Source organism: Corvus brachyrhynchos, unplaced genomic scaffold (genome assembly GCF_000691975.1).
Source record: "Corvus brachyrhynchos isolate BGI_N302 unplaced genomic scaffold, ASM69197v1 scaffold70, whole genome shotgun sequence".
Lineage (NCBI taxonomy): Eukaryota > Metazoa > Chordata > Aves > Passeriformes > Corvidae > Corvus > Corvus brachyrhynchos.
The window spans coordinates 7,534,139-7,561,351 of NW_008236217.1; the positions used below are offsets into that span (position 1 = coordinate 7,534,139).

At 35.2% G+C, this 27,213-nt stretch overlaps 1 protein-coding gene across 4 annotated transcripts in view; it reads right to left on the reverse strand.

Moving 5' to 3' along the window:
* The window catches only part of PACRG (PARK2 coregulated), a 215,672-nt gene that overhangs the window by 76,779 nt on the left and 111,680 nt on the right, over positions 1–27,213 (reverse strand). For 3 of the 4 annotated variants that reach the window (XM_017746163.1, XM_017746166.1, XM_008643325.2), the window contains one exon: positions 17,319–17,468. The exons of the other annotated variant lie outside the window; for it this stretch is intronic. In XM_017746163.1, the coding sequence (XP_017601652.1) occupies positions 17,319–17,468 (150 nt within the window). The remainder of the gene's footprint in view (positions 1–17,318; positions 17,469–27,213) is intronic. 4 annotated transcript variants of the gene reach the window in all.

The following is a 27,213-nucleotide window of genomic DNA, read 5'->3' on the forward strand; positions in this document are numbered from 1 at the left end:
ACAACTCATAAAAGTAACAAAACATTGCAGACACTCAAGGAGGGCACAAAGACAGATATAAATATGGTGTAGCAGTCAGGTAGATTTCAGACTAGGTAGCTTTGGAGGACACCGTACTTGAGAGGTATCATGCTTCCCTTCCAATATACAGTGTATCATAACAAACAAGCACTTCCAAAAATGGACACATTGAAGACTTAAGAATCTGGTGGTTTAGATTCACAGCATATGCTACGCTGTTGTCAAAGATCCATAAGATAAAGAGATTCTCATATAATATCTACGTTATCATATAGAAATTTATTCTATTTTTTGTGATCTCCTGCAGGAGATGGCTATATTAACACAAGGAATCACAAGATGCTTGGTCTTGTCCCAGTGTTTTTGTCATTCTGTTTTTGACACCACCAGCCCCCAAAATACGTGGAAAACTGTCAGTAGCCCAGAATCAGTACTGCAGTACTATTTTTCTACTTCACAACTAGCATCAACATGCCTCTTCAAAGGAGATATGGCATAGACTCTGAATAAGCAAGTTTTACAATACTTTTACAAGCTAGAAGTAAGAAATTTCTTCCAGAAGAGAAGAGTATCATCTGTGCATACCCATTAATAGAAGGGGGTGGGTGTATATCTGTGTATGTGTAAGTATATACACAGGCATATGCATACGTACAGGTAATGTCCACAAAATCAGTTTTGGATATTTTCCTAGTGTCAACCAATCACAACTATTAGGACAGTGCTTAATCACTAGACACATGAGTAACTGACAGAAATGTAAGGCAGGGAGCAATAAAAGATAATAAAGAATGCACTGAAGAATGAGACAAAAATACAAACTTGGTTACTGTGAAATCTGACATCACCATTCCTCTCCAATCACTTCTTATTTATCAGAGCCAGCATAGCAAAACAGCACACTCAGGAGCTTCTCCAGTAATTAGTTTATCAGAGCTCTAATCTTCTTCTGCAATTAATCATGCAAAATCTTCTCACCAGTTTAATTTTAATCCCTGCTGTTCATCTTCTACAGAATAAAGTACAGATACGTATGGTGGTGGAAAGAGTTTTCCATTTTAGTAAACACTTAAAATCTGAAAGAAAAGTTAAAAAAAAAAATCTGTGCACACAATAAAATTCTTTATGGAAGGCTGAAGTACCATTATAATTCATCTTCCAGTGCTGCTGCAGCAGATTATTAGATTTCACACCACACTTAAAAGAGATAGAAAAAGGAAAATTAACAGTAGCTTAAGAATTAAGAAATGTAAATAATATTTTTAGGGTTTACTTACATGTATTTAGATTTTTCTGTAAATAAATACATACATACCAGCATATAAACTATAAAAATCATTAAATATACATTTTTGCCCAACATAAATAAGAATTTATTTATTTTTATTTTCTACAAAAGCATTTGCAAATAAAATGACAAATATATAAAGCAAAATCAGCAAGTACTAAGGATATATAATTATAAAACTAAGTTTATTACACAACAGTAGGGAATTGTTTGTCACATTCTTTCTCAGATGACATTGCAAGCAGCACTAGATTTTAAACAATGACTCAAGCAGTCACGAATTAAAAAGAAAAAAAATACTGCAGACTTAATGTATTATTCTACTCTGTGACAAAGTTGCTATTTAAAGTGAACCAAAGAGGCCCTTCAAATAATTTTTTTCAGTAAGTAAAATTCCATAAAGTTTACAAAACAATGGTGCTTATAGAAACAGCATAAAGAGTAATAATTATTTGAGTTTTAACGAAGTATTATAAAATGTCCCTGTTTTTAATATATTCTCACATCTAAAGCAGGAAATCTGGAGTTTATAATGTTTTCCTCACAGAAGGAAAGAGAAAAACTTTAAGATATATCTGCAAGTCCTCAGGAGTGAAAGAACATAAATACTGATGAGAACAAACTGGAAGTACAGAAAACGTCCAAGTTAAACTAAATTTAGACCCTTCCAGATCAATATGCTTCTAGTTGCACTTCTAGATGTAGGTTAGATCTACATTAGATCTAAAAAAGAAAAAAATGAAATGAAATGTCATTCTTCATTGTAATTCATCTCTGGGTTTTTCTTGAGAGCAGAGTAATTTATTAGAAAAGAATTTTTTAAAAATCTGAAAAGATGGACATAAATCAGAATTTTACTTTTGAAATAGAAGATTCTATTATTGAAATTAGTTTTTTATTTCCTGCACCACTACATAAAGGTCATTCCTTGTCTAACTTAGCAGTTCCTTCAACAATATTGTCCCTACAATAATGCTGCCATTTGTGTAATTTTTTTAAACTAAAATAAATTCCATACTGAGTAAGGTCTTGAAATAAAACTAACGCCTCTCTGAAGACATTTAACAATAAATATTGTGTGGATCAATATGAATCATTATAGATTTTCTTGTAATTTATAAGCTTTAATATTTAGAATTTGTACACTTCATACATGTTCTGTCAAAGACTCTTGATTTTCACAATGTCATTTCATCACATATGTACTCACCCCACTGCTAAACTTTGCATCTCAGTCCCCAGTGTTTGATGGATTTTTAAGAGCATTCCCACTTTCTGTTTCTATTTGCGACTTCCCCAAACCACAATGGGAAATCACAAATTTGTGGTAGAGGTCAATTTCAAAGGAAGCCTCTTCTTGAAAGAAAAGTAGTGAAGTTACCCAGTGGTAAATTATATAAAAATTTCTGAGACCAGAAAATTATCCAGGTACAGAGCTGAAATTGCTGAAGGGCTTGCCTGCCATTTTTAATGAATTCACAACATTTCACTTTTTTTCATATTGGAAACACATGAGGTCCTACTACAGCAGATAAACAATCATAGCTTAATGAAATAGTGATGATATAGCAGCAGCTAAATGGGATTCTGACCAGAAACATACAGTAGAAAAGGTACAGTTTGTTCCTGTCCTGGCCAGAGATAGATGTTACACAGAAAACAAAGTAACAGGAATCAAAACATGTATGCTCACAACTACTTCCAATGGGAAGATAATTTCATGTAAAAGGAAACATAATACCTAATTAATATATGCATAGCTAATATCATTAGTGTTCAGATAAATGAACTGCGGCATGGTGACTGTCACTGCATCTGATAATGTGGGCTTCTGCACTTAAACACTTCTGCTTGGTTAGCACCAGAGTCCGCTCTCATTAAGATTTTCAACAGGCCCTCACTTTGTGAAATCCCCTGGCTTCCCCTGGCAATTTGTTTCCTTGGGATCAATAACTATGAAAAGTGTTGCCTCAGTGTGAACGAGAAGTGGACCCATTGTCTCCAAATGGCTCCTTTATATAAACAGCATATTGCTTGTCATTCTAAAAAATGCAACAAGAGGGACCTTTCTCTTGTAATGTTGATGAACAACTGCACTAGAAAAAACATGGTAAATATTAATTATAGTAAAGTCAGTGTGTGCAGAATCCTGCCCTTTAATAACATACTTTGTAAGTCTGATGGCATTCAACAAAGCAGAACAAATGTACTTCTTCTGCAGTTATGAGAAGTGCGTCTGTTAGATCAAAAGTAAAAGAACAAAAAATATAAGAAAGACAAACAGCATAGTGTTAACTGTTTTTAAAAACTACATATTACAAAAAAAGGCTAGAAATAATTTTTATTGCATAATCCAGATTCTCAACTGAAATACAATTGTTTTCACTTGTAAAAATACCTCCTCAAATATTTTAACATGTAACTGTTCTATCATAATTGTTGTCTGAATTTCTGTATCTAATTAATGCAAACCCATAAACAGAACAAATCAATGAAGAATCTGCATATATTCCAGCCATTTAACAAACATTTTTTAACTGCCATAGAGTATGCAGACAGCTTAAAGGTAGGATGATATTTGAGGACCACTGTTTGTTTAACAGCTCAGACTGACAAGGTGTCTTGATTTCTTTTACCAATGTGTTTGCATGTGGGATTTTCAAATCAACAGCAAAACAAGATGGACACTACCCCTGGAGAACCCTTATAACTGCCAGGAATCACCACCAACACAAAAGTGGCAGAAATAAGAGAGTAAACTTCTGTGCTAAGTTTTGCCTAGATTTCCACTCTATCCAGCCACACCTAGCATATCTGGTATTGGTAGATGGTGGCTGAAGAATTGTTTCATTTTTAGGCAAGGGACAAAAAAAGGGTGCGTTATGTTGGATACTAAACTTACAGGAAAAATACCGAATTATTCACATAGTAATACATTAATACTTGGAATGCATGAAGCCAGATTAACTTCCTAATCATTAAAACAAATTAAAACTGTCCTGGAAGTAACTGAAGTAACTTTTTAGTTACTTAGGAAATAAATTTTTGGAATGTGTTTATCTTCCTGTTGCCAGCTGGCTGGTGAAAGCATGCTGCACAGCACTTGGCACTGTCTTTTGGGCCAGAGGTGACATCTATCTGACCCTCATAAAATTGGTTTCCGTTCTCTCTTCAGTTCCAAGTGTCTGAAATGAAGAGCTGCATCTAGTGCCTGAATTAGTGTGTAAAGTAGCATGATTTTTGCTGAATAAAACGTGAACATTTCATCGCATGACATATTAAAAAGGTAATTTGTGTATGTGTTGCTCCTCAGAGCTACTTTTATCAAAACAGAGATTTGAGCATGTATTTTATACCATTTGGGATTGTATTTATACTTTATTGGTTTAGATAGTTTTGTGAACTATAAGTCACAAATATCTTTGGTCTCCCTAAGCAGTTATACAAAGAAAGACATAGAGACAGACCACAGCTGACAAATATGCTGTATGACTTTGAAAAATGGGAAAAAAATTTTGTTGGATTCAGTGATTTTAGTTTTTTTTTCTTGAGAGTTTGACACTCAGGAAATTTCACAACCCTCAATTCTGAATAATCTCTGCAGAGGTTAGAATCTGCATAATGATTGTAAATTGAGTCCTCAGTCAATATTATTCATTCATAAGAAGTGTATGATCCAGAGATGTCCTAAAGATCTGGAATGCAACCGAAATTATATGTCAGAGACCCAGAAAAGAGGACAGGAAGTTCTGAAACTATCAGTTGCATTAGAGGACAGAACACAAAACAAATAGTAACCTGTTATTTTGTATGTGTCTTGGACTAAGAATATTATATTGCAAATTTAAAGATTTTTCTCATTTTATTTTCCAAAAAGAAAAGGTTTGGAATACTTCTCTTGCGTGATCATATACTCTACTATTTATATTTAAATCTGCAGTACACCTACACTATATATCCCATTCAAGTTATGTAATATTTCAAAATCTAAGTAACAAGAAATTGGCTTTTTTCAAGGCCACACATGAAATTCTTGTTCTCCAGTTGGCTTCCACAAAAAAGTCTCTGCTCCTACTTCGAGTTTCATGGGTTTTTCTGGGATTACATACAAGAAATAATAACACTTGACTACCAACCAGTTTCAGCCAGAGAAGCAAGAATACTTTCTGTAAGTTTGATAACAACACATAGAGGAAGAGTTTAATTTTCAAGAATATAGGAAATAATCTTTGTGTCTCCTCAACAGAACCTTGAATTGCTAAACCCATAAAAATAATGTAACACAATCTTCACTATAGATCTGCCTTCATTAAAAAATAATTCACTCACATTTCTCATGTTTTTTGGTTCCATCCTTACACATGCATCATTCCAGATGGAAAGTTCATGATTTTCCCTTTCACACAGAAATATGCATATGCCAACCATTCCTGATCATTTAAATTTGCTCAATCTCTTCCTCGGGGGGGCCTATGACACAGTAGTCCCCCTATAACAAGTATTTGTTTACACCAAAGAAACAATAGAAAAAGTATTCCAAAGCAACAACATCATTCACTTTCATATCTGATTTCATCAAATTGTTTGCACTACTAGTAGGTGGTTAAATAAGGTATGTGCAAGTTCATTTAACAGAAAAAGAATACAAATCATATCGGATCTTTCAAGAAGAGATTCTGGGGGCCAACAAGCATGTCTCCTGTGCCACAAGGAAACTTGCCTTTTCCTAATGCCTGTGATAACTATTTGTGCTGCTGCTCAAATAACATACTACATAAGGTTTTTATTACAGAGACTGCAACTGCAACTGAAATTATCCATATGCCTTACATTTATTTTTCTAAGTTGTAATCATGAACATCTCTGAGGATTTGCCTGTTATGACCACTCCACTGCTTAGCCTTGATTTGCAACTGGCATTTTTGTGATGATAGATGAATCCACAGGGACAGTCTGCTTCTCTCTGAAATCTAACCCATGGACAGTGTATTCACCAAAGCTAATTTTGCTCCTAAAATGGCTAATCTCTCCAGGCTCTCCTTGCAATCAGTGGAGACAGGTTGCTCCAAAGATGAACCTTAATTTCACACATCCAGCCTTTCTGAATACATTTTTAATCTGTTTAAAGTACGATCCGCATTTAACATCACACTCTTATATTTATCAGTAAAGGTTTTTGTTAGTGTATGGTTCTCACTAAACCAAAATACAGCCACATAAAGAGATTCAGGGATCTTGGGCATATGTCCTGGTTCTTTTCATTTCTCTCATGCTCACTCAGTCAAGCCAGCATGACTGAAAAGTATACTCACTTTGCTTATCAAATCACAACACACAGATGGACAACTTCTGAGACAATGGCAAGGAAGAGATGGAAATTTCTTAGTATTAAACTGATAACAAGAAGGAAAACCATCTCAAGAAAAAAAACATCCTCAGAAGAAAGTGTCTTCACATATATCACAGAAATATCCCTCAGCTACAGTACTTTCAGGAACTTCCTCTACAATGAAAGGTTAGGTAATTTTCTTTCTCAGTCTCAAAACGGATTTATATCATTTTCTTGCATAGCACTTCTATTAGTGAGGTTAGATTTATTAAACATATAACTTAAGATTATGTTATATTGAATAGACAAAATAAAAAACTTTCTTTATGTAATGCTCCCTCCTATTTGCTTTGGTTGAGCAGGAGTTAATTATTAAAGTTAATTTTTAAGTTAATTCTTCAAATATATTTAATTTCTTTTGGCAGCATTTGCTGAAGGACTCTTCTCTCTTACACAAAGACACTGACAATAATAGTAAAGCGGCAAAACTGAAAGTATTTTTTATTCTCAAAATTGGATGAAAAAATAAAAACAAAAGTAAAGTCTTCAAAAGTAAGGCTTACATAAAGTACAATGAGATCAGAAAATGAATGAAAAATGGGAGAAAATTCTAGAAAGAAAAAAGAGGGCTGACAAACAGACACAAAAGTGAGGTTTGCAGGAGGAGGACATTCTTTGAACAAAATTTTCCACTAATTATGAATGTTATGCATCCAGTTTCATTCCTTAGTTATTTGCTAAAATTTGTGTTCTTTTCCTTATACTCTGCTAGCCACAGAAATATTCTGAATTTTTATATCTAATTAGAATTTCTGCTCACTTAAAGTATAACAGTCCATAAATTGATCATCATTGTTTTTACTACCTTACACTAACATACTCATAAGAGAAATATAAGGAATAATGCATAATACAAAACTACACTTAATTACAAATCACAATCCCTACCTCAGTTCAATGTCACATCATTGCTATGTAGTTGAACTATTGTTGAGCTTCAGAATCCTAGTCAGGGACCATGGATTATTAACTCACCATTAAAAATACCATACAAATACATCAGAAATGCATCTGCTTCTGTCTTTGAGAATTGAACATTATGTAAAAAACAAGAAACTACATATCAATACACAAGGATTGTTGGGAGTGAAAAAGAACATATACAATTACTGTTGACATTATAGAAAATCACTTCAGAATATCAATGTCTTAACCAATACCCAGCATTATGGAAGTAGAAAAGGTACTGTGCAGCGAGACAAGAGGTACAGCACCATTTGACAACCTCTGCTTTGCCTATTGGCCAAAGTCCTTTCCCATTTAATTTGTCCCTAAATGGGTTTCTGATCACTGGACTGGAGAACCAAAGGCAGACAGTAGCCTCAAGTAACCCCATCACTGTCATGTGTCAACTGAGCTCGAGGGTAGCTTGACAACTGCTAAATCTGAAAAATTATTAACATCCTTAATTATATATTGATTTAATTTCCTCCCTTGTACTGTGACATTCTTTTTCTTAGAAACTGTATCATAATACACAAAACAAAGTGAGACGAGAGAGAGTTCAGTGATGGCCGTGGCATTTCTTAACTTTTGCTGAATGTTCGGTTAAGTTTTCAAAGCAAAAATAACAGGGAACCTAACATGGTGTACAAGTGGAAAGTCTTAACATAAAACCAGGTGGTTTAGGGGTTGTTTGTTTGGTTTTGGTTTTTGTTTGGATTGGTTTGGTTGGTTGGTTTTGCAATATTTTTTTTCCCCAAAAATGTAATTCCTAGCTGAAACTTCTAATTTTTGAATTACATTACATTAGTAAGCAAATGCCCTTATCATAAACGTCTAATCTACTTCACCTAATTCTCAAATAAGAAAAGTCCAAAGGGTACCTCTCAGCTAGTATAGTCCTGTCAAAGAAGCAAAGATTTCCATGTGCTAATTGCATCAGTATTGGGACAGCCAGATGATGTTATAACAAGAATACATATTTTTGCTGGAGTGTCTAAAAACAAAGATGATAGATGTGCAATATAAAAAAATAAATCAATAGGCCAAAGCTGTGGGCCTCACAAAATCAATTTTGTTGCCTAGAGTGTTCTTCAAAAACTATGAAAAAAGCAACATCTTGAAATGAGATGAAATGATATAACAGAATAATAACTGAAAGACCTGAAGCACTTTAATCACCTGAGTATTTTGGTGGTTTAATCACACTGCAATATTTATGTTCCCAGTGGTATCATTCCATTATATGGGGCTTTAATCTGTTTTCCTTCAGGGGAAGAGAAAGATGCCACAAGAAAAATTGTCATCCATACAAGGAGTTCCCTCTCTCCCAAGCTTCTCTTCCCCCACCACCTGTTGGTTTTAGGGTTTATTTTTATTAATATAAGAACAGAAAGCCAGGTGCAGTACAAATTTCTTCGATTTTGGCAACCTCACACTGACTTTCACAGAAATATTTTACTCAGAACAGAAATACTAATTGAGCACACAAAGAAAAACATCTGCAACAAACAAGTATAATCAATTTAAAAGTATTACGTGAACACAGATTTCAGATGTATATTTAAAATAAAAAAATATGCTACCTTAAGAAATGTGACAAGCTGAAATCACCTCTCCTCAAACTTGAGGCAAATTTGTAAGCATATATAAAAAGAGAAGAATTACACAGAAAACAAATATTTTCTCAGAATCATTTAGTGTGTACTCAAAGTAGCTCTAAGTGAAGTTGGCAGTGCAAATCCAAGTGAAGAAATCACTTCTCAATTCCAAAAATCAGCTGCAAACCAACTGTGTGAAAATCATAGAAATTAATTGCCCAGGAGAAAGGAATAACTCCTAGCTGGAGGGGCAGTTGTCAAATTTTAAACAATCTACATTGTGATGGGTAGATCCAAAGAAAGCCTTAGTATCTAGAGAACAAATGTAGGTGTCTCAGCTCTTTGCAAACTGAAACAGGAGCCTGGGTGACAAAAAAGTCCATAGGAAGCTGCTTACAGCAAATCAATTGAAAATGAGAAGTTCAGGCACATGTATGAAAGTCTACTTCTCCAAAGCCTAAAGGCCTTTAAACAGAACTGCAGAATGGAAGGTGTTCTGATCTACCCAGGGGAGCTAGGGAACTGTGAACCTATGGATATACAATTCCACCAAACTGGGACATGTGCTGAACTAGCTGATTCTGTGGGGTAGTATTTTCTAGATAAATCTGTGCCAGCCTGCACCATCCCTTATGGTGTGGTTCGGTTAGGTTCAGCAAAGAGTTCAGAACTCCTACCCAAAGAAGAAATTACAGATGAAAAAGTTACACAAGTCACAGAAGTTGAGAACTGTGGGTTCTAGTTCCAGCTTGCACAGCTGTACATGCATTTTATTTTTTAAAAAATAGCATAGAACTATAGAATTGTTTAGGTTGAAAAAGATCTCTAAGATCATCAAGTTGAACCATTAACCTAACCATGTCAAATTCACCACTGAGTCATATCCCGAAGTGCCTCATCTACAAGTCTTTTAAATAGCTTCAGGGTTGGTGACCCCACCACTGACATGGACAGTCTGTTCCAATGTTTGAAAACCCTGTCCATGAAGAAACTTTTCCTAATACACAATCTAACCCTTCCCTGACACAACTTGAGGCCATTTCCTCTTGTCCTATTGCTTATTACTTGGGAGAACTGGCCAGCCCCCACCTTGCTACAGCCTCCTTTCAAGCAGTTGTAGAGAGCAAATGAGATCCCCTCCGAGCCTTCTTTTCTCTAGGCTAAACACCCCCAGCTCCCTCAGCCACAAAAGACTTGTGCTCCAGACCCTCTCCCAGTTCCACTTCCCTTCTCTGGACACACTCCAGCACTTCAATGCCCTTCTCACAGTGAGAGGCCCAAAAATGGACTACAGGATTGGAAGTCTGTCCTCACCAGTGCCAGTACAGAGGGACGATCACTGCCCCAGTCCTGCTGGCCGCACTATTCCTGAAACAAGCCAGGATGCCATTGGCCTTCTTAGCCAACCCAATGCCAAACAAGCCAGAAAGAAAGCTGCAAGCAAAATGAACTAAAATTACTATGCCTGCTGTGTTTTGATGTTAGTACTACAGCTATGCACTAGATTTGCTCAGAGTATGCTTCCACTATGGACGTCTCAGGTAACTTAAACTCTTCCTTGTTTCATTTGGAGGCCAGATACACACCTGCTGATATTAAGACAGGTATAAGCATCCAGAATAAACAGACATACTGATGCTACTGTAATTCTGTCCAAGCCTAGTCCTGAATGTCCAGATCTTCCTCAAAGATGGTTTCCAAAGGCAACTATTTCCCAAAGGAACAGAAATAGAGCAAAAGTATTAAAGCAAAGCACAATATGAATTCTTAACTCTATGAAAATTATGTTTCACTGACATATATATCCACACTCCTGGTACTTTGTGAAAGCTCTGATTAATTGCCAAACAAAATTGAAGCCTACAAGACCTTTCAGGTTATATCCATTTTACAGCTGTTTCTACTGAAGCAAAGGAAGAATTTAAACTTTCCACTATTTTACTTGTCCATGAATTTTCTGTGAATTCAGAAGTCCTAACTCACACACACCCTGTTTGTCATTCAATAGAAAACTCTCATTTCCTTGAGTCATAATACCCAGAAAATTAAAAACTGAAAAAAGAAAAAGAAAATATTGGATGTAATGTATCACCCTCTGACATAGGAAGGTTTTCATCTTTCTTTTATCAAAAATTCAAAATGCTGAATTAATTAGACCATTAACACATTAAAAGTAAATGCTAAGTGTGAATAGCTTCAATTTAATCACAGCTGAATCAGTTTTATTTTGCACAGACTGGTGCTGTATTTTCAGCTAAGAAATTAGATAGTAATTAGAAATTACCCATCAATTATGATCTAAGGGTGATGATTCTCTCAATGTGTTAGAAAGTACCTGACAGAGTATTGATTATACATTAGAAGTTTACTACATAATCAGCTTAAAATCACATGCTTTGTATTGAAGATACTAAGGCAACAAATGCTCCAGTACAGGTGGATCTTGTGACCCTCTAATTTCTGTGCTTCAGAGTTCCAGTGAGTTTTTTGTAGCTCCATATGTAAGAGGGCTCATTGAAATAAAATGAGATTGATCAGTGCAAAAAAAGGTGAGACAGCAGATGACAATGATTGAGGATCACTTTCCTGCTTACTCAATTACAATATAAAGCATTATTTTGTGAGATTCTTACCTTCAAGATGAGACTCTTGACAAAAAGTACTGAGATATTTTTGAAAAATACCATTAAAAGACCATCAGCGGATCTCATACATGAGAAATGTTTTGATGTTCTTAAAACATTGAAGAATATTTGTTAAATAAATATCCTTAGAACTATAATTCACAGAAAGCCTGTTGAAATAATATCACACACACAGTTGGGAATGACGAAAATATATTTTGCTTCTCACCAGTATGGTAATAACATTTTTTGGAGCGCAATCAATCTGTCTTTATCTGCTTAAAAAGGTGATTTACTTGCAGATGCCATTTTGGGAAAACCACAATGTTTTTCATTAAATTTTGATGCATCAGAATGCTCTGAATCCCCTTGTACCAAAGGTATCTATTAAAAAACCCCCAGAAAATGCATCAAAACTAATTTTTTTCACTCAGATCTGTGGTGTCATGGTGGTCTTATTCCTTCGAAGTGTGTATCATGAAAGCCACATCAGAATCTTTGTTGTCAAATTTTAGAAATTATAACTGAGGGAATTCAAAGAAAGCTTAGAAATAATGAAAATCTTTCAAAATATGCATAGGAATAGGAAGAATAAGTATCATAATGAAGCCTAAGAACAATGTGAAAACTGGATGTAGAATACAGTTTATGTTACTAGTATACTAACATGGCTTATTTTATCAATAATCTTATGGCATTAGATTTTTTTTATGCAAATTTCAACAATGAATCAACTAATTCTCTGGGAATCTGTATTTTCAGTTTAAAAGCAAAAAAAAGAAAAGCTAAAGCTAGTAGCACTGGAACTCTGAGAAAAGTTGTCTGAGAATAATCTGTAATCTCAAAGTTCATAGGAGCAATTAGGAGAACCTCAAATACATTACCTTGTAAACCTTGATGTTCCATTTTTTGTCTTGTTTGTGGGGTTTTTTAAATCTGAAACAAGATTTCTGAACACAGAGTTGGCAACATGCAAAGTATTTTAGAACAGGACTGACATTCTTTGTGAAAGAACTTTTGCATTTCCCAGCGGAAGAAGCAAACAGTTGAAATGTTCTGGGCAAGAGATTTTTCTTTAGAGCATATTCAATCACATTAAAGGATAATTGCTGCTTCTTACTAATAACCATGAACCACTTGGAGGAGCATCACTGCCTCTGGAATACACAGGCAGTTCTGAAAAGACTCGAACTTCAACACAGGGAGGACTTGTACCTTTAGGCACAGTCTTTCGCTTTTGCCATTTAACACTTAGGTCCTGATTCTTCCTTTAGAGTCTATGCAGTACTATTGCATTTTGTAAAATAGAGTTCTCCAAAGTATGTGAAGTACCTTCCAGACAAGAGAATGTTTTTTCCCAAGTGAAGTTCAGGTGCTGTAAAGCATGCAGTATAATTCTGTTTTGTGGCTTCACACTTGGTTGAATGCTGTGATACAACTGCATCAGGTACTCTCAGTCATACCTCTAAAATTTTATTTTCAAGGACTGGCTGCATAGGTAGAGACTGTCCAAAGTTTATGTTAGCTGTAAGTTATTGATAGTGTCAAGGCATTTTTATTGCAACCAAAAGAAAGTTAGGCTTCAGTCTGCCCTACTTCCACTGTTTACCTCAGTGACTGTGACAAGCCACATATGAAGTTACCACGCTAGAGAGGTACCTTCCTAAGAGCAGTGGCACCCCACACTTCTCTGAGGCCTGTAAATCCTAATAATATTTTGGTTTCATCTAACTCTATTTTATCTGTTCTTGATCACTACCAAATAATATAAATTGATAACATGAAAATAGCTGCTAAACTAAATAAATGAAATTTTCTTTTACCAGTCAGGTAAATCAAACAGGAGAATTTTGCTTTTTCTAACAGTCTAATAGTTTTAATGAATAGGTTTCTGTTTCAGACATCATTCTGGTATAAATGCACCCTAATAGCATATTCCAGGCTCTGAAGACTCCTTTTTTTCCCCCTTTTTTTCTCTTTTATTTTTCTCTTCCATCTGCTTTCATAAAAGAACAGACTTACTGTATTTGTTTTTAATTGTATTTACCCCAGATAATTCACAGATTTATAAAAGACATTTTAGAAAATAAGATAAGGGCTTTGTGATGCAAAAGAAGAATACTTCTGTTTGAGTCTATACAGAATTTTCTTTCCCTCTTCACAAGATTTAAGTGAGTTTTATAAGAGTACATTTACCTTACACATTTAAACTACAGTGGCATTACACAGTTTATAGTAAGATTTAGTAAACACTATCATGAAACTTTTTTGTTTCTTATCTTATATAGTAGCAAATTTGTATAATATGTTGTATAATATGTATGTTGGGAAGCTTGCTTGGAGACTGTCAGTCTCCTCCCAGTCTCCAGAAAACAGACAAACAGCTCCTGTATCTCAGCAGTATTCCCCTTCCTCAACCCCTGGAATATACTCATGTTCCCCTCTCTTGCTCTCCCGCCAGCCTTACGGCTCTGGTTAGCAGTTCCAACACACAGCTTCAACCCTGTTTCAGGGCACACTCTGGCCAGATGGCGAGGCTACTCTCCCTGTCCCCACCAATAAAGACACGAGTGATAGCAGCTCCACCAGAACTTCGCTCTTTTACGTTAAAATGCCCTGCAACAGGGCACTTGGGAACCCGAGGGAAAACAAACATCAGCAGGGCCTGAGTTCCAGAGAGGGCACAAATTCAGACACACCAAATATGCTTTCTGCACCAAGAAGCCCCTTGCTTACTAACAAGACTCTTCAGAAGTTCGTTGAACGCTCTCCTCTGGCTTTCACACAGACTGTCTCAGGAAGTTTGGATTTTTCCCCTGGCATTTATAACTTAGATTACATTGATATATTTTAATAAAAAATCTGAATCTTACGACTCAGATGGGTGAACATGTTTTATAGGTTTTCAATTATTAAAACTTCTAATTTATTTTTCATCAATACTCTACTTTTTTATAATTTACAAAAATTACCAATAGCAATGATATATATGTTTTACTAAACAAGCAATATCCTCTTTTTTATGACATTTCTGAGCCTCCACCTAACTCATGGAAACCTCTTATATCTAAAGAATTTCAGGTTGGGAGTTCCATAGCTTCACACCACACATACTGCATGAAGAATCATTTTGGTTTCTTCTAAATTGGTCACCAGGTAACTTGAACTTAATTTCTTAATAACACTCTTTTTTTTTTTTTTTTAATATTCTCTTGACTATAAGCTTGTTTACTGAGAGTAGTATTGACACATGATGAATTTAGGACAGACCTCTTTTCATCAGATAGGTACTGATCTAGTGAGGTGCCAATGACTAAAACATAGCTTCTTCCAGTTAACTTAATTCTGGACCAACTTCCACAGTGTCTGATTTAATAGACTGCAAATCATACAAGTGCTGGAAGATGCACCACAGTTCTTACTTTCACAAGGTATACAGAAAAGAAGGAAGAAGAATTTACACTTCACTTACCCCTTCTTTCAGCTGTATCAATAAACAGTGAAGAAAAATAGCCCAGATCAGCCTCTGCAATTTCCTTGTAATTGGGAGCAAACACCTGCACCTCAGTTGCCTATTAGCTCATGTGAGATAAAAAGAGGAGGAAAGGACCCTCTATTTTCTGTCAACCACCAGTGAAGGAGGAATGAAATATAATCTTCTTGTGGAAGGAGAAGACAGAGTTATTCCCTATCATCCACATATAAGTACAGAGTAAGTTGAACAGTTTCATATGGTAGGCCTAGCAAATAGCATCTATTTCACTCCTGGTAATACCAAAATTTTTATTTCTAAAAAAGTAATGAGTCAACAAAATCAGTTAATTTTGGACTATTACTTTTCATTTATTTTTGGGGCTTTAGTTCTTAAATGTCAAATACCATGATTTAGTGTAGTTTTATACTTGAATTCGCAGAGCACAGATCTCATGCAAATATGTTGAAAATATGTTTTATTTTTCTCATAATACAATCAAAACTGAAGATATATTTAGATTGGGTCTAATGCCTTGCTAATCTATGTACCTGCCTACACTTGAGCTTTCCCTATTATTCATCTGAAATCACTGTAGAAAAGCCTGGTCAAGAGAATTTATGGGCTACTTCAGGCTGAAATTTGGAAAAAAGCATGTGTGGTATATTCATTAATCAATGAGAGTAATTTTTACAGTCTTGTTTTGTGCCAGATACTGAAATTAGATCTCTTAGGGGAAAATCTTCCAATTCATAAAGAAACCTACAGAAATTTCTTAACTTCAGCCTACTGATTTCACTCATAAGCTTTCATCCCACAATTTCTGGAAAGCCACAGCTGTCGCCAGAAAAAACTTGCATTTACGGAATTCCATGTTACTGCACGTTTCTAAGTAAAACGAAGTCAGAGATGTAAATGTATCTAAAGGGATCTAAAATGTAAATTTCATTTGTACCTCCAAGTCAATCTCTGAACAGGCATTTTTCAATCTGATTTGAATCTTATACTCACTAAAGAGTGAGTATAAGGCATTATATAGTAATGCAAACAGAAAGTACAACAGGAAGGAGTCCTGCAGAGAACTATTAAAATGCCATGAATTTAATGAAGACCCTCTTTTGAAAGCTTGTGAGGAATTAATTTCTTTTCATCTATATGGCCACAAGTCAGTAACAGAAATTTTAAAGTCAGTAACTTTGTAGATAATTGAAAATAAGTAGAGATATATTTACTACAGAAAAATATTTTAAAGATTAATTTGGCAAAAGCAATATACATCATGTTGATTTCAGCTGGTGACTGTGGTGTAAACGTATTCACGGTATATAGAACTCATAGTACCAGTTATTAAAGACTGAAACTGGTAAGATCTGCACTACAAAGAAAACACATCCTTAACTGTAGATATAAAGTAGTTCTAAATTTCTCTATAATAAAAGCTGCTAAGTGTGCAGCAATACCTTCAAACTTCACTGTTTTGCTCAATATTATCTAACTTGAAATTCTTCTTCAACATGGAGTTCTCTCAACCCTCAAATTAATTAGTTTGATCTCTACTTTTATTTTTAATCTTTCCTAAACCTTCTGGTAGCAGAAAATTGCTTGTGGAGAGCACAGAATGGAATAAAACAGCTGGACTAAACTAATGTGTTGGAGGGAAGGAAAAACCTTTGCAGTTTATTAATGTATTCAAAAGACTGTTACAAAACTTTACAATTTAATTATTGGAAGATTATAGAACTGCTTCACTGCTTCTGTACTGTGTTAAATAAACTCTACGTGCAAGGAGTAATAAATGAAATTGTTAATTTCAGTGCATCCTTAGGGAATAGTAAGAGGGGGAGTTTACATTATTTAGAGTTCCAAATGGATTTGAGTTTATATACAGTAATAAATCTTAACTTCATTGTTAATTAACCCTGCCTCAAGCCCCTTTTTGCCTTAGGAGTTGAAAGACACAGTGTCTGTTAGGATAACTCACCATTCATATTCTTAAAGATGCTTAGGACTGGGAGAATTTGCCGATAATAGGGCACCAAGGCCTCCCCCACCATTTCAGCTGACACCACCAGGTGCTGGAGGACTTTCAGTGTGGTGCAGAGGATCTGTCGGTTACGAAGGTTCAGTGCATCTGTGATGCAAAAAAGAACAACAGGCAGAAAGCAGAATTAATTTCTAAAATGTAGAGGGAGGGGGAGGAGTCCTCTAATGGACAAATTTAATTAAACTATACTCTGTTGGGAATTGTAAGTGGGCCTTTATTAGCCCAGCTTAGAAAGATCCCAAAGATGGATTGCAGTCCTGATGTTATAAAACACTGCCTTGTCTGATTGTTATTTGTTCCCACAATTTGTGCTGACTCTTCAGTAACCCAAAGAATGCAGCTCATTATTCTCTCATGCTGCCTGTATAATACTGGTGTGGTCCAAACAAATGAAAAATAAATGTTCAGTAAGTACCATTTGGGGCCAATGGAACTGTACAACTGCAAGACAACCTGCAAAGGTTGACAACAGATGCATTCTAGTGCAACAATTACTGTTTGTATGTTTGTACTTATTTTTTTCATGATCATTTTATTCATTCAACTGACAATTCCTAGTATTCTGAGAATCAGTACAATGAAGCAAATGTTTATAGAAAAAAAAAAACCACAAACAAACCTTGTAGGCTTTTTTCAAAAGAAAAACATTCTAGGGGAAAAAAAAAGATTTTGTCTAGCCTACTTAAATTTTTCTCTTAGCTTTCAGTGTCATGCTTCTAATCTTATGACACCAAGACATTTCATAAAAACCTCTTGTTTCTCCTCTTTTAATTTTACTAAAAGCAAGTACTTTGCATTCTCTTTTAATTAAAAATGAGTCATGCTTGAAATAAGTTTTTTTTTTTTCCTTGCAAAATCCATCTATTTATAAAAGCATTTCTGAAATTATGCAGCTGGATAAATTTGTTAGCAGTAGTCAAATTCGGTATGCTCTTATATATTGGTCTGCCCACCAGTGTTCTGCCCACTTACATATACTTCTATATCATTTCACTGGGACAGAACTGAAAAAGATAAGCTCATTTTCATTACTATGTTTTATAAACACAGAAATATATAAATATGTGATTTGAGACACTGTAACAAAGTATATGCATTTAGAAAAAATTGTAGCAAAGAACATAAAAAAAAATTGAAGAGGGGTTACTAATAACTTCAAGAACTGCCTCTTCAAATCAAAGTAAAAGGATTGAAGATATCTCTCTACTCATTGCAGAGGTGCTGGAGCTTGATGATCTTTAAAGGCCTCTTGTAACCTGAACCATTCTATGACTCTACAATTCTGTGATTCAGTATTTCCAATGATGAGTTTTACCAGAGCACAGGAATGCTGTTTCATAGGGGATGAAGAAGTATTTCCACAAAGGAGCAGTGTCAGTTTTTCCATCTCTTTAAGCAAATGCACTGTAACCCACCTGCTTCTGCTTCTTATCACATGCCTGCTGAGTGTTAAAAATCAGAACTAGATTTCCAAAGCAAGGGCAGAGCAGATTGGTTGTGCGAATGGACAGAGAAAATTCTCAAAAATCAACTAGTAAATGATTATTTACTTCCCTTCACGCCTCTTTACATGCTTGTGAACAGCACACTGAACCTACTGTTAGAAAACAGAAAGCCTAAGGTATAAGGGTACTATTGCACATCATCCAACTTAAAGGAGTAGTGTCAAATGAAAATACAGACTGAATTCCATACTTCCTATTTTCTAGTCCCTATTGTAGTCACCAGGCTGCACTTAATTTCATATTGTCTCTGAGCAAAATAATGTGTGGAGAGGAAGCCCAACAAGGCAGCATGCTCACACTAAGTTCCAGCAAAGAGGCTGGCTATTCCAAATTACACTTTTGAGGATAGACATTCTAAGGCTGCTTTAGCAAAGAGAGACCCCCAGACACGATTTTAAAGACTGGGTCCAAGTCTCAGGTAGGAAAATACTCTGTCAGAGAGAAACAGGCATTATTCATTTTCATGAAAGAGTGACTGGAAGAGGAAGTTTTGGGGTTCCAACATATAGATTTATTCATTACTAACTTGTCCTGCACATAAATAATAGCTAACTGAACTAATAGGGAAATTATCACTAACATTTGTAATTTTCAGTTCAATTTCAGCATGAATGTTTATATTCAATTTTATGCATTATTACAAATTAGCAAAATTAATTATTCATACACACACCAATAATTAATTAAGAGATATATCATTGACAGAAATCACTGCTTCTTAATCCTTAACAAAAAATTTGTACCCACTCCCAGGAGTAGTACTTCTGGACTGTAGAAGCTGTCCCAGAGGATGAAAAACCTTATTTTTAGGCATGCAGAGTATGTCATATAAGTGGAAATGGCTGTCCAAATACTCCTAAGAAGAACTTTTGGATGGATCCCATCTGATGCTATAGACTTGTCTCTGTCCAAGTGGAGCAGGAGGTACCTAACCATTTCTCATTGGACCATGGTGACTTCATTCTGCTCCCCATCCCTATCTCCAGCTCAGAGGTATTCTGAGTATTCTGACAATACCTGGTTTTACAACTAAAGATGGAGGCCATACCAGGGGAGGAAGCTTTCTCTTCACATCTTTAACCCCTGCAGGCCCCAGGGAGGCATCAGAATTTCCCAAGTGGGTCCAGTCTGCATATTGAGCCTTCTGTCAGCTGCTGATGGGACCCTCTTATTAAAATGACCAGTTGTTTTTTTATTTATGGAAGCAGTTTTGATGCAGGGCACAGGTCAACTTAACCTTTGTGACATCTTCATGCTAGATGAACCATTATCCTTGTTGTTGCTTGGTACCACTTGCAGATCCTTATTGTATAAGGGCACCTGGGAAGCTGAGGCGGTCCCAGAGGAGATGTGCTTGTCCTACCAGCGAAGAAACTTGTCACCTTTGCCCCCTATCCCTTGGGGCATTCTGTTTTCCCAGGCAGAGAAAGGACAGGGAACCAGCGGGTCTGCCTGTTGGGCCTGTCTCAGAGAAGACAGGGTGCAATTTCAGTAGTCTCTCTCTTGCTCTCCTTGATACACCTCAGCCTATCCACCTCCTCCTGGAGCTCTGTCACTAATCTAAGGAGTTCCTCTGCCTGGGTGCACCTCCCACAGCTGTGCTTGCTGCTGCCTGGTACTGGTATAAGAGTAGGGCACACACTACAGCCTGCAGAGGTATGGATGCAGATGGATATGGTAGAATCAAACAGACTGAGAATTCAAGCCTGAATCCCTTCAAATTGCAGAAATTGGCAGCGTGTTAGAAAAATACTTGTAAAAATCAAAAGAAAGATCATTTTGACTACAGAACTGTTGTTCTTAAATATTTGGGCTGCAGCATGCATAACAGTAAACCAGCTCCTGGCTTGATTATATTAGGCACTTTATAAACATTCAATTAGAGGCAGTCCCTGCCCCAAAAAGGTACATTCCAGTACATTGGAAAACGTCAGTGATATCCAGAGGTTAACAGAAATGGAAGAAAGCACTAGTATCCTTACACAGGAATAAAGCAGACCATTTAGAAATCCTGGTACAGTACAGCTACATAGCCTAGATGAAGGAAAGATGCATAATACCCAAAGTATTCCAATTTAGGAAACATTCTAGGCTGTTGCCTCTTAGTCTGGAAGTCTGCTCTAAGACATGGATCTTCACAATAACAGCAAAGTGAACAACTGGTTTGCTTCTCAGCTAAAGATACTTTTCTGCTCCCTAAAGGGTTTTGAGAGGATTTACCTCCCTCAGTGGTACATATTTATTTTTGGTCATTTAGACTACTGTAACATTCTCTTAAGCAGCAAAAAACTCCAGCCCAATAAATTTACTCTGTTGCTTGGTAGTTTTGATGTTTTCTACTTTAATGATATAAACTGGAAGATTTTGCTTCTGATTTAGAATACACTTTTCCAAGAAATCCTCCAGCTTAAATAATTGCTCAATTGAAGTATATAATGAAGTATTTTTCGTTCAAACATACGTTATTTTGTACTGCTATAGCTTTTCCAAACAAATATTTTCTGAAGTTCATCATAACTTTCTTAAATAAAAGAGACTTTTACCATGATAGCAGATTAAATATCTGATTTAAAAGCTCAGTATTTGAGTTCGTTCTGTTTTTACCATTCAAAGCCAAAGATAATTATGAAATTTGAAAGCACCATAGTGCTGTTTATTAAAGCCTGTTAACAATGAGACAATATAAAATACCAATTCATTCACTTCAGTGAATGTTAATCCACCCTATTTTTAATTTCTGATAAATTTTATTGGAAATTCATGTAAATTGATGTAAATTTAATGTTTCTTTTGTTAATTTCCATTAAGAGCAGAATCTTAAGATATATGCCACTTTTTTGCTATCCATTTAGCTAATGTTTGCATATAAAGCAATAGAAATAATTATTTTAAAACATTCAAGTCTTTTTCTTGAGTAACACTTCTAACATCTCAAAGAAAAGACCTAGAAGTTATATAAGTTTATATATATTTTTTTTTTTTAATTTTTTTTTTTTTTTTTATGTGGCAGTTTGGAAAATCCTATCTCAGTCCCAGATATTGTCTATAATAGAAGCCAGAGTTCTCATCTGATAGATGATATTGATAGATTTTACAAGCCAGGAAATACGACAGCATTTCTCCCAGTACCCAGTGTATCTTTTTCATGACACAATGTATTTCCACAGAAGAGATCCAATCAGAACATGCTCTCCCAGACAGCACATTGATATCCTGAGCTTTACAGAATCAAGTCAGTTTCCCTAAACTTCCATCTCTTCTCTAAATACTAACTTTAGATTTTGGTAGTTATATAAAAAGTTACGTTGATAATTTAATTCTCTTCAAGTTCTTTTTCAAGTACACCTGTGAATCTATGCTTAGAATTGAACCAACAGTTTCCATTTTCTATTTAGGTCTCACAACCCAACACTAAAACCAATTTAGTTTGCATTCATATCTCTCACTCAATTGGCAAATGAGGCAACAGTTTTAGAAAATTCTTTGCCTGAAGCAGAACAAGATACATAGAATAGGAATCCTGTGGGGTAACAAGCACTCAGGATAAAAATGCTTGACTGTTGTGATCTACTTAATCTTGTTGATCAAGGTCTTCTTTTAAATTCACGGAGCCAGGTTTAAAGAACTCCTAACGTGAAGGATTCTCACAATGCAATTGATTAAAGTGATACATACTTCTCTTAGAAAATTTTGTCCAAAATTTCCGAAGTGTATAATAATTAACTACCTGCACTTATATAATAGTATTATGCTAAATTTACAGAACAGTAATGAAGGCTGTTACCAAACAAAGTGTTTCAATCAAGAGTGAATAAAAACCAGAACAAGAACCTTGTGTTCTGTGCTTTTTAGAAGTCCAGTAAGAGCCTGATCCAAATAACAGTATAGATGTTACAAATTTCTTTCTGTACAACTGGAAGAGTGATGTGTTACAGTGAAATGATGGGAAGGAGGAATAGGGGGCAAGGCATGCAAACCTTATGCCAATTTTGTCATCAAAGACCTTTTTTTATAAAGCCAAAGTCTAAGGCACAGAAAAGGCTGATACATAACTGAAACATTGATGCTTGCAAGAAACATGATCTAGCAGAATGTGGAAGAGAAAGTCAGTGGCTTTTTTCAGCTTGAGTTGTGCTTGTAATTGTAGCATTTTACTAGATCAGCTCCTATAAAGCTTGAATTCTATTAACATTTTTGGACCTGGTTTAATTATACAGTATAAAGAACACTTAGAGGAGAGTCCCAAAAACCTGCTCAGTGACTATGCCAGTCTACAGTTTCCATCCATTCCTAGATGTACATTCATTCCTCTGTGCTAAGATACTAAAACTGCACTGAGTACCCACCCTCCTGATGAAAACAGGTCTCTTACCAATGAAATGTGATGCCATTTATAAAAAAGGTCTGCAGAATCAAAGACCAGTAGTACTGGCATCTGTACTGCAAAACTTAATATAGCATTCTAAATGTGCTGTCTATGTTTGAAGAAGAATAATGTGGACAAGAAAAACCTGATAATAAAGTTTTCTTAGACTTTCAAAAGGTATTTGATAAAGTCCATCACTGAGCTGCTGTGGCTTCCATATAAATAAATAATGACTTAGAAACTTAGGGCAACAGTAAACGATCACAGAGGAGGAGTATCACTAGTAGGGGCTAGAAAGAATCTGTGCTGAAGTTCATGTTTTCCACTAGATCCATAGGTGATTGGGAAGAGATTTTACTGGTGATAACAAAGATTTCTGATGATACCAAGTTATTCCAGATGCCAAAGACAAGGACTGACTCTAAACAACTTCAAAAGGACTTTAGAGTACAGAACAACTGGGTGATAAAATTGCAGATGAAATCGATTACTACTAAATGCTATATATATTAATAAATTTATGAATTCAGGAGAGACTAGCTCTAACTCCAACTTTGAAAGTCAGAGATGTTAATTGCAGATTTCACTTTCCAAACATGGACAAGATTTATCTTTATTGAGTAAGAAACACAGTTTCTCCTCACAGACAAGAGTAAATAGCAGTAATAAAGAATCTACTTCCTATACCATTTGAAAATACCTGAAATGACCAGTTTTGAGCAGAAGACTAACATAAATCTAATTGCAACTACTCGTACTGGTTGATGAAACCTCCAGGGGAAATGCTTTAGTATTTGAATATCACAACAATTTAAAAAAAAAAAAAATTCAGAGACCTTTGCTTTCTTTAAAAGCATTTTAAGTCTATAAAAGCAAGCTTGTTTTCTTTTATCTTTCAGTCTGTGATCTTAATAAACAGAACTGGTTCTCAAGAGCAACAGTCAGCCAGGAGGAAAATTACAATTACATTAGAGTTTTAACTTTCTATCGGTGATAGAAATCAACTTACACGATTTGCAGCAAGAAAATGACTACAGACCAGAAAAACAAATTTATTCCATAAAACATTGCAACACTTTGTGAAAGGAAGTATTTAACAGTCATTAAATACTCCTAAATACAGTGAAGATATGTGAGAAATACAACTGTGCTTAGAACGACTGCTAGCAACACATTCAACTTTACATATCTAAATGTAAAAGTGATACTGATTTGACATTAAATGGGAATTAACTACACTGTAGTCCAAGACAACATTTTACATACAAATAGAATGTGAACAATAAGAAAACAGAAATCAGTTTAATTTGGAAATTTATTAAACATTAAAAAGGACTCTGTAGGTGACACTGAATGAGGAATACTGTATTCATTTCTCTAGATCTGAGTCACAAAAAAATCTGTTTCCTTAATGAAACATTTTCAACAAAGTTTAAGGTTTCCTTGATTTACTGTATCACAGAAGTTACTTTTAACAGCATGGTAAAAGCCTCAAAAACAAAAACTTCAGTGTTCCGTAGGATGGAGATTATTCCTTTTGGGCTCAACCAGAAGAGCTAGTCTGCTGACTGGAACTGTGTAGAAAAAATACTTCCTTCTAAGTTACAAGTGCAAAGATGCGAGCTTTTCTGGCTTTTAGGACTAAATTCAGATTATCTACATATCTGTTTTAGGATTCACAGCACAGAAGAGAAAAGATTCTGGCAAGTGGGTGATCCAAGATACTTAAGTGTTTAATTTCACATTATTATCTTCATTAGCAAAGCTATATGAAGATCTTCCTATTGATCATTTCTACCCATTCATGTCTGTGCTATCATGTACTGTTCCTTCATTTGTGCATTTATAAACTAGATCATTGAAATGATCTGACTTTCAAAGTAATGCCACTCTGGAAATATTTTGGATTTGTTTTAGATTTGGGTTCTATGGCTTTTTTTTTTTTTTTTTTTAAATACATCTAGATGAGAGATTCACTGAATTGCTCCACAAATAATTGCACTAGCAAAAGTCAGAGTGTGGGAGCTGGAACAATTGGTGACTTTATGTATGAAAGGGTTGAAAACTCCTACAACTACATTGCCAGCAAAGGGAATGTGAATGATAGCATGCTCGCTGCCTCTGAAAGGAGAGGAGGTGCCTCCACACTGTGTTGCATGTCCCTGATGTTACTGCTAGAAATAATAGACAAAGGTGTAGAAACTTCTGGCTCCCTCAGTGTCTATGTCTGCACGTGTGTCTCATGCAGAGAACATCGGGGAGCCTTGCGGTCAGGAATCTGGGACAAGCCTAACGAAAGCAAGCAAAAGGACTTCTGGCTTTTCTGATCTGACATTAATTATGGCAAATGTAATATTAAAAGCAATAATTTGCCCCAAAAATGAGTATCAAAAGGAATTTTACATTCCTATAACGACCATACAGAAAAACATGGAAATGCTAGACAGATTCCTCAATTTCCTAAAAATAAGGGAACTCTCATGTAACCTACAGATATCTTTGCTTGCTCCCCCAGTGGGCTGTGTCTGGGTTCTGTTCAGCTCTCTGCCACCAATGCAGCCTGTGATGTGGGGTAAAATTAGCCTCCTTCTTCTGCTTTTTTATCTGTCAGCAATATGAAAATAACAATAGGAAACTTTTTGGAAAAGCAGATCTTTGGCTTGTGTTGTGCCTCAGAACTTTCATGATACTGCTGCAAAGTACTTTGCTACTTGCTATATTTCTCAGTTCATATTTCTTTGCTGAGGTTTAAATAACTTAGACAATGGGTTTGCCTACATCTTCTGTGAAAGGGAGCAAAAAGCCCTATGCCTTAAGTAATTCTATTTTCTGGTATTGTATTTTATTTATTTTTAGTAGGATTCCTTACAAGTTTGACATATTCAGGTAATTTGTTACTTCTAAGTTTTATGTCATGCAATGACTATATTTATAAACTATTTTATATTTTTACAGTGCAAGATACAATATATTTTTAATTTATGTTTTGAGAAATCAAAATATATTTTGAAAATTTTTCTCTCTGAGAAATTAATGCATCCAGCCTGAGGGATTTTTTTCTTCCTCTGAATTTCCAGTAAAAATATTCTTTCCAGTGTGACAAACAACAAAAAAAGAGAATTATTTTGCAACTAAAGATCATTCTTTATTATTTTGATCATATTTCAGGTATTTTAGAAGAGAAACCAGGCCTGTAAATTTCAATTGTCTTTTTTTAGTTTAACCAGAAAAAAAATTGTTGAAAGGATTTGGGCTTACAATAACCCAGAGATGGATTAAATAATATAATTTTCATCTTTAATGATATAGTGTTTAAATGTCTGAACTTTAAGTAAGGATGGCTGGAAGACAAATTTCTCCTTAAATCATTAAAATATAATACAGAATTTTAATATTTAATTTAAAATGTTTTTAGAGAACATTTAGATCTTTACTAATATATTCCTTTGATGAACATGCAGGAGAGAAAACTGCTCTTAAAAGCATTCTATCTGTAGAGTTGTTTTTCTGTCTTTCTTTTAGCCTTTTCCCTTCAATCATATATATTACCTTGGCTAACAATCAATTGATTCACTCTTTCACAGTCGAAATATGGTAGTGGTATAGAACAAGACTGGTTAATCAGAAATAACTCACCCAGTGGGACACTTTAGAGACAGTAATCTCTGTAAAACATAGCTGAGTTTATTGTGGATGCAGCTGAGTCACAGAAATGTATAGCTATGGCTATGCTGCTGTATTACACAGTCATACCAAATTTAAAACCCCTTAAAAGTATACATTTTCAAACTCCTGGAGATGGTGGTGTCTTTTAATATTAGTATGGCTTCAAGTAGGAAGAAGCCTTTATCACTGTAATACTTAGACTCTTCACATATTAAAGCTGATACAGAAGCGTTTTTAAAATAAAAAATAAGCACTTTAGCATAAAATAAAGCAGAACCAACAACTAAATTTAGCT